The following is a 14,830-nucleotide window of genomic DNA, read 5'->3' on the forward strand; positions in this document are numbered from 1 at the left end:
TCTGTTCTTCTTCTCGGCCCTCCGGCAGTGAGACCGGCGGGACAGACACGCAGCTGGGCTGTTCTTCTTCTTCTCGGCCCTCCGGCAGTGAGACCGGCGGGACAGACACGCAGGTGGGCTGTTCTTCTTCTAAGCCCTCCGGCAGTGAGACGGGCGGGACAGACACGCAGGTGGGCTGTTCTTCTTCTCGGCCCTCCGGCAGTGAGACGGGCGGGACAGACACGCAGGTGGGCTGTTCTTCTTCTCAGCCGTCTGGCAGTGAGACCGGCGGGACAGACACGCAGGTGGGCTGTTCTTCTTCTCGGCCCTCCGGCAGTGAGACCGGCGGGACAGACACGCAGGTGGGCTCCCGTCCCCCTCCTCCGCTCAGCCGCCCGTCATCTTCCTCCTCGGCTCCTCTGCCTCCCCTCCCGCGTCAGAATGCGCTCTTTGTTCCTCCTGGCCATCTGCGTGTTCTGCGCGTGCGCGCGCGGCGGCGGCTGCGAGCCCCGGCTGGTGAACATAGGCGCGGTGCTGAGCCAGAAGCGCTTCGAGCAGGCGTTCCGGGACGCCGTCAGCCAGGCCAACGCCGTGTACGGCCGCGACGCCTTCAAGATGAACGCCATCTCCGTCACGCACAAACCCAACGCCATCCAGATGGCGCTGTCCGTCTGCGAGGACCTCATCTCCAACCAGGTGACGGCTGTGCGTGCGTGCGTGCGTGAGTATGTGTGTGCGTGTTTGGAGGTACGTGTGTGTGTGTGTGTGTGTGTGTGTGTGTGTGTGTATCAAGACTCAATCATTTACTGCCACATCAACTTTAGTTTGCCCCGTGATGGCCCGGCGGCCTGTCCAGGGTGTCTCCCCGCCTGCCACCCAGTGCCTGCTGGGATATAGGCTCCAGCACCCCCACCACCCTGACAGCAGGAGAAGCGGCTTGGATAATGGAGGGATGAACTTTACAGTCGATGTGGAATTTCTTTCGGGGTGCTCAAACATAACAACAGTGAACACATAAACTACACAACACATACGAGGAGTGTCCACAAAAACACACTGTTACAACCATAACTCAGCTGACACAACCATATGTCCCCTGCCCTAAAGAGACCACTTAAAGTGTCTGTGCTTAAGGAGACTACACTCGTACAATCAGTTGAAGCATTTAGGATGCTGATTGTTGCAGAATACATGCTCTTGTGGAACCGAGATGTTCTGGTCTTCATACTGGAATGACAGATGGGTTCAAGGTGGAGGTGGGACTACATCAAGGATCGGCTCTGAGCCCAGTCTTGTTTGCACTGGTGATGGACAGGTTGACAGAGAAGATCAGGCAGGAGTGTCCGTGGATTATGATGTTTGCAGATGACATTGTGATCTGGAGCGAGAGTAGGGTGCAGGTGGAGGAGAGGCTGGAGAGGTGGAGGTATGCACTGGAGAGAAGAGGAATGAAAGTCAGTAGGAGCAAGATGGAATACCTATGCGTGAATGAGAGAGAGGACAGTGGAATGGTGAGGATGCAAGGAGTGGAGGTGACAAAGGCATTTGAGTTTAAATACTTGGGGTCAACTGTCCAAAGTAATGGGGAGTGCAGAAGAGAGGTGAAGAAGAGAGTGCAGGCAGGATGGAGTGGGTGGAGAAGAGTGTCAGGAGTGACGTGTGACAGAAGGGTACCAGCAAGAGTTAAAGGGAAGGTTTACAAGATGGTAGTGAGACCAGCTATGTTGTATGGTTTGGAGACAGTGGCACTGATGAAAAGACAGGAGGAGGAGCTGGAGGTGGCAGAGATGAAGATGATAAGATTTTCATTGGGGGTGATGAAGAAGGACAGGATTAGGAACGAGTATATTAGAGGGACTGTTCAGGGTTGGACGGTTTGGAGACAAAGCAAGAGAGGCAAGATTGAGATGGTTTGGACATGTGTGGAGGAGAGATGCTGGGTATATTGGGAGAAGGATGCTGAATATGGAGCTGCCAGGGAAGATAAGAGGAAGGCCAAAGAGGAGGTTTATGGATGTGTTGAGGGAAGACATGCAGGTGGCTGGTGTGATGGGGGCCGGAAGAGATGGATACGATGATCCGCTGTGGCGCCAAAAGTAGTAGTAGTAGTAGTAGTAGTAGTAGTAGTAGTAGTAGTAGTAGTAGTAGTCCCCTTAATTGCTAATGATCAGTATCGGCCCTGAAATACCAAAATACAAATATCAGTCGACCCCTAATATGTACGTGCGTGTGTGTACACGTGCGATCATTTGTGTGTGTGTGTGTGTGTGTGTGTGTGTGTGTGTGTGTGAGTGTGTGAGTGTGTGTGAGAGAGAGACCTTGACCTTTAACCAAGCCTTTAATGGTCCAATTCTTCATTCACATCACGGTAACAACATCAACACAAATGCTCATATACACAGCAAAAACACAGGGATACTCACCTTCCCCTGTTGCGTTTTTCAGAACTTAAGAAGAAGCACTTGGTTTTCTACTGTGCACAGCACATCCCCATGTCCCCACATAGAAATAAAGCCTTTCAAGTTTGAACTAAGTTTGAAAAACAGGAGCCGAGCCGCCACTAGACCGTGGATCCTCAGCTCATCAGCTGCTTGTCCTTTCCAGAAAAATGTGTAACCACCATTCTCATCGTTCAGCTGCCCTTGGTCAGCCAATCGGGTTTCAGAGAGTGCGGCAGTATCAATCCAGAATCTTCTCATGATGGCTGGCTTGATTGTCCGTGATGTTTGTATGTTTCGCGCTCCAAAATATACGAGTTTCTGTTTCTGATCGTGTAAGCCCCGTGATTTGCTGAAGACAGCGAGTCTGTAACCATATGGCGCTAATTCCATCGTAGTTGCCCCTTCTTACCAGTAGAGGGCGCATACTCGCTGCAGCTCGCTCTTTTTTTTCCTTTTTGTTTTTTTGTTTTGATTAACGCAGGCGGCCAGAGCAGAGCGCCCCCCCTCCCCTGGTGAAATCTTTATTAGGCTCATATAACTTTCTCTACAGTTCATTACTTTCACTCCGTGGCATATTTATTTTGTGGCTGTGTGCGGCATTGTTAAGTATGTTAGAGACTCTCCAAACCAGTCGGAGACGGACTGAAGGTGTGTGGAGATTTAATGTTTGATTTCGTGATTTATTCTAGAAAACAGAGCAACGAACGGTGCTGTGTTGTGTTGAAAGCCATAAGCTAGATGCTAAGCTACTCGGAGTCAATTCATCTACAGGAGTGGTTCTCAACCTTTTTGGGGTCCTGGACCCCCTGCGTATTTTTGATCTACCCTGAGGACCCCTCCACCTGATCTTGGGGGAGGGGGGGTTGCAATTTGATAGAAACATTAGAAACTGCATTTTAAATTTCATTATATTATTTATTCACTCTTTGGGGCAAAAATAAGAGCTTTCAGTTGTAACTTAGATATAGTTAACAAAACAGAATTCTTATGCAGTAACTTTCAGATATATGTAACAAAACAGAATATGTATTCAGTAACTTTCAGATATACACTCACTGGCCACTTTATTAGGTACACCTTGCTAGCACCGGGTTGGACCCCCTTTTGCCTTCAGAACTGCCTTAATCCTTCGTGGCATAGATTCAACAAGGTACTGGAAACATTCCTCAGAGAGTTTGGTCCATATTGACATGATAGCATCACGCAGTTGCTGCAGATTTGTCGGCTGCACATCCATGATGCGAATCTCCCGGTCCACCACATCCCAAAGGTGCTCTATTGGATTGAGATCTGGTGACTGTGGAGGCCATTTGAGTACAGTGAACTCATTGTCATGTTCAAGAAACCAGTCTGAGATGATTCGAGCTTTATGACATGGCGCGTTATCCTGCTGGAAGTAGCCATCAGAAGATGGGAACACTGTGGTCATAAAGGGATGGACATGGTCAGCAACAATACTCAGGTAGGCCGTGGCGTTGACACGATGCTCAATTGGTACTAAGGGGCCCAAAGTGTGCCAAGAAAATATCCCCCACACCATTACACCACCACCACCAGCCTGAACCGTTGATACAAGGCAGGATGGAGCCATGCTTTCATGTTGTTGACGCCAAATTCTGACCCTACCATCCGAATGTCGCAGCAGAAATCGAGACTCATCAGACCAGGCAACGTTTTTCCAATCTTCTATTGTCCAATTTTGGTGAGCCTGTGCGAATTGTAGCCTCAGTTTCCTGTTCTTAGCTGACAGGAGTGGCACCCGGTGTGGTCTTCTGCTGCTGTAGCCCATCTGCCTCAAGGTTCGACGTGTTGTGCGTTCAGAGATGCTCTTCTGCATACCTCGGTTGTAATGAGTGGTTATTTGAGTTACTGTTGCCTTTCTATCAGCTCGAACCAGTCTGGCCATTCTCCTCTGACCTCTGGCATCAACAAGGCATTTTCGCCCACAGAACTGCCGCTCACTGGATATTTTCTCTTTTTCGGACCATTCTCTGTAAACCCTAGAGATGGTTGTGCGTGAAAATCCCAGCAGATCAGCAGTTTCTGAAATACTCAGACCAGCCCGTCTGGCACCAACAACCATGCCACGTCCAAAGTCACTTAAATCACCTTTCTTCCCCATTCTGATGCTCGCTTTGAACTGCAGCAGATCGTCTTGACCATGTCTACATGCCTAAATGCATTGAGTTGCTGCCATGTGATTGGCTGATTAGAAATTTGCGTTAACGAGCAGTTGGACGGGTGTGCTAATAAAGTGGCCGGTGAGTGTGTGTAACAACAGAATTCTTATGCAGTAACTTTTAACAATGCAAACGGGAGCGAGATCTCTTATTAAAATACAATAAATTACACTTGTGAAACAGATGTAATTAGAGAAAAAAGTCCTGTTACCCTTTATAGTTTAGGTAGATAAAGGTCTCAGTCACATTTGAATAAAATAATCCTATTTCTATAAATGTCATAGGATCTTTTTTCTAAAGATATTTTATTTTCACGGACCCCTTGCAATTACACCACGGACCACTAGGGGTCCGCGGACCCCCGGTTGAGTAACACTGATCTACACAGCGCTCGTTATGTGTGGCGGTATTGTGTCACTGAATTCATGTTTTCATAGGCATAGAATCGAGGTGTTGTACGGTACAGCGTAGACATGCAGGTTCTAATTAAAAAACAAGATGTTAATTTAAAATAAAACAACAACAACTGCTGCTGTGTGCAGGGTTTTTTAAAGTCCCGTTGCGAAAGTGGGTTGGGAAAAGGGATGGCGAGCCAGAGCCCAGACCGGAGCGGTGAGCCTCGTGGCGCCGAGTGCGGGCCAGCACGTGGAGGGCATGGCTTTTCAGCTGTCGCTCCATCGTGTGTCCAGGCAAAGGGACACGCTCGTCTCCTCTGCTCAGATGAGGTCTTGGCGAAACAGACCCACACTACCCGGGCAGACGGACGCTGACTGATGAACACGGACTGAACACACACAGACGTTTTTTTCCTTTTCCTTTTGATGGCCAGTTGTTTTGTTGTTTCTATACAAGTGCACGTGACACTAAAATCTTAATACTGGTATTGGTTGTGAATAAATGTTAATTGTCATGCTGCTTTTCTAAAACCTCGTCCTTGTTTATTCTACCCTCCTTGAGCGTACCTAACGTTACCATTGCCAACAGATGCAGCTGTACATTGAGATTTATCTTGACTGATATTATAGTGTAGAAACTGTGCATATTCACTCCTGTGCCACATTTGGCCCTTAGTAAGTGTTACTATGGCATGGTGGGGATCCCTCTGGATGCGTCGGTCCAGACAGGGTATGAGGCAGACTGTATTTAGGGCACCTTTTCTAGCCCCCTCCCCAACTGGGGTTAGCAAAGGGGATCCTAAATAGGGCTGCTCAGTCATGGGTGCAGTAGCCGAGAAGCCCCTCTGCCTCAGTCCCAGGGCTTAGCAACTGATCAAACACCCACTGCCTGTGTGCCAGGTTGTGGCTAGGGGCTGCCTGACTTCACTGCCCTGCCCCCCGTCAGCTCTTCCTGATCGCCACAGGGCTTTGATCCAGGATGTTTATGGGTTGATCCTTGTGGGAGGACACATGTGCATGACAGCCTTTTATGTGGAGAGGCTGATACGCCTGCAGTCACCACACGGTTCTTGCCAGGGGGTGGCCGGAGTCCAATGGCATGGAGAACCAAGACAATTGGGGACCACCCTCTGTTGCAGCTTTCATTCGCCTTCCCTGCTGTTGTGACCTGATGACATCTTCCACCAGTTCCGCTGTTGACGTCTTTGTTGGATCAGGCTTCATCTGGAACCTCCTCCTTGACCTATCCACATTGGGTGACCCTATCAGAAGCCAAGCTGCGGATGGCATAGCTCTTGGGATCATTAGTACATGCAAGCTTCTCCACCACGGCAAGGTAGTGAGCCAGGAGAAACACATACACGCACACACACACACACACACACACACACACAGAGGAGAGGAGATGGGTGGAGAGTCATAAAAAGCAGCGGGGCGACGTTACATCATGATCTGGCAGAAGAAAGAGACAGATGGACAAGCGATGCAGAGGTGAGGGACAAGAGGGAGAAGGAGAGGTACGAAGAGAGAGAGACATTAAAGAATAAGGTGAAAATGGTATGGAAAATGGTAAAGGATAGAATGGAATGGGAGGATCGATAGAAAGATGAAGCTCTCTATTTCAACCTTTTTCCTGATTAGATTTAGTTGTTTGTCTATGGTAGGACTGCACGTTGCATTGTTTCAGCATTGTCATCGCGATGTGCACTTGCGCAAAAGTCACATCACATGATGTGCCGTGTTAAGGCAAATTAACTCAAACACCTCACACAACAACGTTTTGCTGCTTTACAGTAGTGGCTGGTGCTAAAAAAAATTTTTTTGGGGAGAGTGCAATTTACCTTGGTGCAGCACACCTGACAGCTGCTTTAGTGTCCACACGGTCAAAGAGTTATTAAGAAAGACAAGGCTGGATTACGGACTGGGCATGCCAGGCAAGTGCCCCGGGGCCCCGGACCACAAGGGGCCCCAAAAGGTCAGGGGTATTGTGTTCGCGTGTAGTAGGGATCCCCAACCAAGGGATGTTTGTTCCAACCCTGCGTCGCGATGCAGGGCCCAAGCTAGTCTCTATTGATGCGGGGGCCCCAAGCTACAGTCTCTACTGATGCAGGGCCCCAAGCTTCATTGTTTCATTGTGTATAGTTAAACAAATGTGCTAGCTAGAATGCCCATACTCAAAGATAATTATTTTTGAGTATGGGCATTCTAGCTAGCACATTATCTGTTTAACTATAATTAAACAGATAGTTTTACTAAACTATGCCCATATTTCACTAAATCATTTGCTCTGAAATTCCTGTTGGGAAGCCGTTATCAGTGGGAAGAAGGCTTTGCAATATGTTTGCGATGCTGTGAGATGCTATTCTCATCTCTGTTTGTTTTGTGATTCAAAATTGTGTTGTACTTTGTAGTTGCCATCCGAATCCCATGCAGATTGGCATAGCGTCAACTACCATGTTGGGTATTTGGATTAGTTTTACATTTAACAATGTTTAGTATTGTTTCCGTAGCCTATCTGACGGGGCGGGGGGGGGGCACAATGGACGTGCGTGCCCCGGGGCCCCCTGGTGAGTTAATCCGGCCATGAAGAAGGACAATGTAGCCTATAGATTTTATCAGGGTTCGTAGACAGTGGATGATTGACAGTCGAGATGAGGCGTGGTGGTGGGTGTGAACATGATTGACAGCCACGAGAATTGTCCAATGACATTAGATCAATAACCATTAAAACAATATCAATTCACTGCCAATAAAAGTGGGAGTGTCTGGGGCACACAGAACTGTGCCCCATGGAAAATCTGAAGAAACCCATTAGACAGCAGCCTCAGGTCACCTGCTCGCCACAAGTTTGAGGGCTTACATAAGGTTTCGTTTGGCCAGCGCCCCTCACCCAGGAAGTACAGTTAAGGTCAACATTATTAGCCCCCAAGGACCTATGGAACATTTCCCTAAAATACTGCCCAATGTTTGCATCATTCATAAAACTTTACATAGTAAAACATTCATCAATGTTAAGGCCCCTATATGGTCCATTTTGGAATGTAAAATAAATCTTCAGGTTTGCTTTATACCAAATGTAGTGAAAATTGAGGTGCTCAAAATTATTAGCCCCCATGTGATTTTTTTGCTTTCAAACCACACCTGGGCAATCAGTCAGCATTGAACTTTACTTAAGGGACTCCAATGAACAGGGTTAGTGGCACTTGAACACTTGATTGAGAGGGACTACTCTTAAATTGTTGGTAAGAAGTAATTTCATCATGCCAAAAAGTAAAGAAATCAGTCTGGAACTCAGAAAGAAGATAGTGGACGCTCATCTTAAGGGGGAAGGATATACTGCCATTTCTAAGTGTTTCACAGTGTCTAGAACAGCTGTGCGTTGCATCATTGCAAAGCACAAGGAGACAAATTGTGTTAGAAACAAACCTGGGCCTGGTCGAAAGTGCAAGATTTCAAAAACTTTGGAGAGGAAAATAGTCAGAGATGTCAACAACAATCCCCGGAGCTCTGCCAAAATGATTGTTGCTGAACTAGCCTCTTCTGGACTTGATGTTTCAAGGAAGACTGTTGTGAGGGCTCTTCATTGTGGTGGGCTTCGAGGTCATCATCCAAGAAAAACTCCATTGCTCACACAGCGGCACATCAGAGCCAGACTGAAGTTTGCCCGTGAACATTTGAAACATGGGCGTGAGGTTTGGAAGTCTGTCCTTTCGTCTGGTGAGACTAAACTTGAGTTGTTTGGGCACATGGATGTTGCTTTTGTTTGGCGAAGGAAGGGAAAGGCCTTCAACCCTAAAAACACAGTTGCCACAGTTAAACATGGTGGTGGGAGCATAATGCTGCGGGGCTGTTTTGCTGCTTCAGGCACAGGGAACCTTGTTCGGGTGCATGGGATCATGAAGAAAGAAGATTATGTTGACATTTTGAAGGATAATGTAAAGAAATCTGCTGTCAGTCTAGCTTTAGGTCGCTGCTGGGTCTTCCAGCAAGACAATGACCTGAAGCATACATCCAAGTTGGTCCAAAAAAGGACACCAAAATCAAAGTCCTGGAGTGGCCCTCTCAGAGCCCAGATCTCAATCCTATTGAGAATCTGTGGTGGGAGCTCAAGGTTAACGTCCATGCTGGAAAACCACACAATTTGGATAAGCTGGAACAATTTGCCATGGAAGAATGGGCTAAGATCCCTCAAGAGACATGTGCCAACCTAGTTAGGAGCTACCATAAGAGGTTGTTGTCAAATGTGAGGCGGAAAGGTTGCACTATTGACTATTAATTGTCAGAGGGCTAATAATTTTGACTTTGTCATTTTTGTTTTTTCTTCAGTTCATCAGTAAAATATCTTAATCAAGCTCGGTGGAGATTTTGTCTTTGTTCTTTTGGAAGCAATTAAACCATAAACACTTTTGGTTATGGTCATTTCCATGGAAAAGTTAAGGGTTTTGTTTGATTTCATAAAGGGGGCTAATAATTTTGACCTTAACTGTATATGTATTCAGACAGAAATCAACCAAATACATTTGGAACCAATATTTAATGGCTGCTGACAGGCGCTCACAGACTGAAAACACTTTTATTTCATAATTATTTGCATTATACAACTGAATTATATTTAACATGTTTAAGTAGATTTTCATCTCTTGATATTTGAAGGGGGCGTCGCCCTAGCGCCCTCTACTGGCCAGCCACCACTACAAAGGGAACGCTTGCATTCTCATTTCCTCCACCTAATCTACAAGTGAAGTGTGTTTGATATAACATAATTTACTCCGATGTTGCTCCGTTTGGACAAATGACGCATCGACGTGTTCATCTGCTTCTCAGCTCGTGATAGCGGATCACAGTTATATCTGCTGATCGGGCGAGCAGAGCCATAAAAATTAACATTCTGATTAATATTAATATTAATTGTGCTGCGGGTGAGTGAAATAATATACAGTTAATGCGGAAAATATTAATTACATTTCTAAAATGTGGACATATTTTAACCTTTTTTTTCTTTTTTGTCAGGCACGAATTAGGAGACTAGACTACAAAAAACCCCAACAAAAACAAAAACAAAACAAAAAAAACCGAGAGAATTTTTAAAAATGACAATAATGATAATAAAAAAGGAAGGGCAGAAAAGTTATATGTGAGAGCGATTTAGTGAAATACTTAACCATGATGGGTCAAGTGCTGGGTATCTTATGCAACAGCAGCGATGCTGTTGTATATGACATGTTGCATGGCATGTCAGTCACAGTGCCCAGCCACGGCAACTCTGAGCCCTTCACTGTGGAAACGGGTCAAACAGGGATGCATCATCGCAGCTACCCTGTTTGCCATCTTTATTGCTGCCATACTCCACCTTATTGGTGAAGAGTTGCAACAGGGGATCCCAATCCTATACAGAACTGAAGGCAGGCTCTTCAACCTTAGCAGGTTCAAAGCCAAGAGCAAAGTCTGCAACACCACCATCATGGAGCTTCAGTATGCAGATGACAAGGCCATCACAACACAATCCGCAGAAGACCTCAAGGACATTCTGAATGCCTTTGCCAAGGCATACAGAGCCCTGGGTCTAGCATTAAACATCAAGAAGACCCAGGGCCTATATCAACCTCTACCCAACAAGCCATCTACCCAGCCCACCATATAAGTGGACAGGAAAATTATTGAAAATACTGATAACGTCCCCTACCTCAGAAGCCTTCTCTACTCAAAAGCTGACATCAACTCCGAGGTCAACCATCGCTCAAGTTATGCCATCGGTGTTTACACCAGACTCAGGAAAAGAGACATTGAAGACCGAGACCTAAAGGTCCAAACAAAACTCCAGGTCTACGGAGCTGTTGTTCTCCCCACGCTGCTGTATGGGGCAAAGTCATGGACCAACTACAGCAAGCATCTGAGAGTCCTGGAACACCACCACCAAAGATTCTTATGAAGATCCTGAGGATCAGCTGGAAGGACAGACGCACCAACATCAGCGTTCTGGAAGAAGCCAACATGACTAGCATCACCACCACCATAATGCAGCACCAACTCCGATGGACAATCCATGTCATCCGCATGTCGAACACATGTCTCCCCAAACAGATCCTGTACTCCCAGCTGAAGGAAGGTCAGCTAGTTCCCGATTGGCAAAGTATACGTTTCAGGGGACAATATCAAGGCCAGTCTGAAGAAATTCAACATCACATCGAGTAACTGGGAGCACATTGCACTGGATAGGCGCTCCTGGAAGAAATCCGTGTAGGAAGGGGCTGCACGTCATGAAATGGAGCTTCACTGGGCCGCAGAGAAAAAGCAACAGCACCGCAAGGAGAGAGAGAAAGAGGCCCAACCACCACCACCAACTACCACCACCTCATGTCCACACTGCACCAAAGAATGTGGATCACGGCTCGGCCTCTACAGCCATCTGAAGACCCACAAGTAGACACCTAACGGGGAGGACAGTTATACTCGCTTCGAGTTACCGCTGATGATGATGATGTCATATGCAACAGCTGCAAAGCGCTGTATGTGTATAATAGCCACTAAACTGCCCCCCAAACATGGTGTAATATGTTACCATATGACCACACTTACATATACCCCACTGAGAAATAATGGTAATGTGTGATCGGGTGCAGGCTTCTAAATTGAAGTAAATAATTCGTTTGGGTGGGTGGCAGGTGGATGATGCGTAAATGTGGATTCGGACAACGTCAGAGCCGATCCGCGCATGACTATTCTCAGCCGTCACTTCGCGTCATCTGTCTGACTCCATCTCCTCCTCTTCCTGTACAAATGGGGAAAAAAGCTACCACCCACTTTTCATAATTTCTCAACAAATCAAATCAAATCAATTTTATTTGTATAGCCCAATATCACAAATTACAGATTTGCCTCAGTGGGCTTAACAGCAACACAACATCCTGTCCTTAGACCCTCTCATCGGATAAGGAACAACTCCCCAAAAAAAAACCTTTAGCAGGGAAAAAAAATAGAAGAAACCTCAGGGAGAGCAACAGAGGAGGATCTCTCTCCCAAGACGGACAATATGCAATGGATGTTGTGTTTACGCAATTTACACAATACAATATTGAAAGAGGATAACACAATTATAATGGACTTATAAAATTTATGAAGAATATGATGCGCAAGATGCCAAGCAGTGTCCAGATGCCATCTGAACAGTCCAGGACCAAGCCACGCGACCAGCATCATCATGTAAAAAAAACAAAAAACAAAAACCGCCCCTACAATATCATCCCAATCCTTCTAGAATGATTAATTCTTTCCAAATAGAGCTATTTAAGTCATCTGGTGAAAATTCCAGCATTTTTTCATATCGCAATGTATATCGCAAAAAAATATCGCAATGTGAGTTTTTTCCGATATTGTGCCATGGTTTGTACAGATAAAGGTGTGGCGGAGTATTTCTAGATAGGGCGTAGTGTCTAAAGACACAGGTTTGGCAGGGCGTGGTTTATAGAGATATGGGCATGGTTTGCACAGATGAATATGTATAGTGGGTGTGGTTTGTATTGATAGGGCGAGGCTTGTATAGATAGGGGCGTGGTTAGCAAAGGTTAAGGTGTGGTGTTACATAGTTTGTATAGATAAGGGCATTGGGGGCGTGGTTTGTGTAGATAGGGGCGTTGTTTGTACACTGATTTGGAAGCAGGTAGAATCCAAAAAGTCCTTATTGTCTAATGAGGAACCTGTTTGTGTATTGAGCCTTTTTCTCTCGACGTGTTTGTTGAAGTGTTGGGGAGAAGAGGATATCTTGGATCTGGTGCTGTTTCAGTTTTTATCTGAACTTGTACTCGATGGTGTTTAAGACTCGTTCTCTGTATGAATTTTGTTTTCTCTCTTCCAGCCTTGTCCCGTCACTTTGTGTCAGTGGTTCAGAATCTCTTTTTTTTTCTTTGTTTCCGTGCCAGACGACCTTCAGAGGAGACACTTATAGTCCATGGGCCAGACGATATTTCGGTACACTCAAGGTGGCAAAACTTACTTATAATTTTTGAAAGGATCCATGTCTGTAGATGATATTTTGGTATGATAACCATTCCTGAGTGGCAGCTGTATCACAGTTATCAGCTCATGAAGTTAACCACCCGCTAAACTAAATTGCATTTTAGACGCTGGTGCATATCCTGGTTTAGCCTCATGGTCAGGACATTTTTCAATGTTCTATAATATTGTCTTTGGTATCATTTTAAAGGGGACCTTCTTAGCTTTCATTCAAGCCCTGTTGTGGATATTTCTCACAAATATAGAGGTCACTTGAGCTCTTCAACCCGTCAATAACACACATCTTTCTGCAATTTTCGCCTAAACTATATACTTTCTTTTAGCCCTGTGGCATCTAGGAATATCAGGGACACAAAACACAAAAACTGGAATACTCACAGGACTGTAAAGATTCGGGAAATGTATAATATACCCATACTATTTCATTGTGTGAGGTGATTGTGAGCCTTAAATGAGAACTAGACCAAAGCCAGTTAGGTCACAAACTGGTCTCTATACATTTGTTTAAATACACAATCAAAATACATGATAAAAAGGAATACCATAGTGAGGTAATGAACTATTTTAATATTTTAAACAACATCGACATTTACATATACTTAGTCAATGATACATGTAATCCCATATCATTAGTGGGTATATGTAATGGTAATGGGTAGGGTAATGGGTTTATGTGAATATGGTTACATTATTGTTATCAAGGTCTGGGTAACCAAGTCCAGAATCAACATCCTGTGCATCAATAGACTACTACCACAGTAATACCATCAGAATCATCACACTGTCATTCATCAAACTGCTCGTTTCTCTCATCATCTGACTCCCCAAGTTCAAAGTCCAGTTCTGGACCATCCTGCTGTTTTTGGTTACTGCAGGTCTGTAACCTGCACATGTCTGTGCATGGAAGTCCATTTGACAGGCACATGCAGCTTGGTATTTTGCATGAATGCACACACTTGCATGTTAGCATTTCCAAGACCACATCTGGTGCAGGTGGGGAGCGCATCCAGTAAATGGCCAGCTTGCCTTCATCGTCTGTCCATCCATACTCAGTAGGGCTTGGCACCACAGGGTTAGCCTGCAGACAGCACTTCCATATTGCTGCCTGATAGTTGGCTCGTTGAACATGCATAAAGAGACAGTCTCTACATGGTGGCAGCTGGCTGGACTCAACCTCTCCCCTTTTGGTGCAGAAGAGCTGGTAACGCAGTTTGTTCACCTCAGCAGTGCTGCTATTAGCAACATACATCCGACAGGTGAACTGCTCAATTTTCTGGAACAGCTCATCACTCACATTCCATGTCTGTCCCAGTTGACTAAAAGTCTCTTGGCAGGAAGTGTGCTTTCTCACTATCTTCAGGGCATTCAGCTTCCCTCGACCAGTGAATGCACTGACAGTGTCGCAGCCTGTGAAGGCATGTAAGCCAATTAGGCTGTCACAAATGCTGTCTCCAAGTGAACTTGCCAGTTTGGTGATGTCGACAAACCGTGTGCGGTTCTGAGTCCCACACTTCTGGTAGATGGGACAGGTGATGTCCTTCTGGAAGCAAAGACAAAGCACCATGACATCAGTGTCCTCAGCTGTGATGATAACTGACTTTGAGCCCGCATTTGCTGCATGCAATGCATGCAGGAGCAGACGGGTGTCAGCTTCTTCATGTGTGGAGTGCAGTTCTGCTGCTTCCTCACACCCATCTTCTGTCAACTGTAGCAGGTTTCCTCACAGGTCATGTACAACACCTTGCCATGCAGCATAGCTCTGTATCATGGGAGTTTCCACTCTTCCACCAGAAACTTGATGAGACTGGTCTTGTTGGAGGAACTG

The 14,830-nt window shown here is 45.9% G+C and overlaps 1 protein-coding gene across 2 annotated transcripts in view; it reads left to right on the top strand.

Moving 5' to 3' along the window:
* The first annotated feature begins 222 nt into the window (after positions 1–222).
* The window catches only part of grin1b (glutamate receptor, ionotropic, N-methyl D-aspartate 1b), a 90,059-nt gene continuing 75,451 nt past the window's right edge, over positions 223–14,830 (top strand). For both annotated transcript variants that reach the window (XM_056283673.1, XM_056283681.1), the window contains exon 1: positions 223–675. In XM_056283673.1, coding sequence (XP_056139648.1) covers positions 421–675 — 255 coding nt within the window. In that variant the 5' untranslated portion in view covers positions 223–420. The remainder of the gene's footprint in view (positions 676–14,830) is intronic.

Source organism: Lampris incognitus, chromosome 1, assembly GCF_029633865.1.
Source record: "Lampris incognitus isolate fLamInc1 chromosome 1, fLamInc1.hap2, whole genome shotgun sequence".
Classification (NCBI taxonomy): Eukaryota; Metazoa; Chordata; class Actinopteri; order Lampriformes; family Lampridae; genus Lampris; species Lampris incognitus.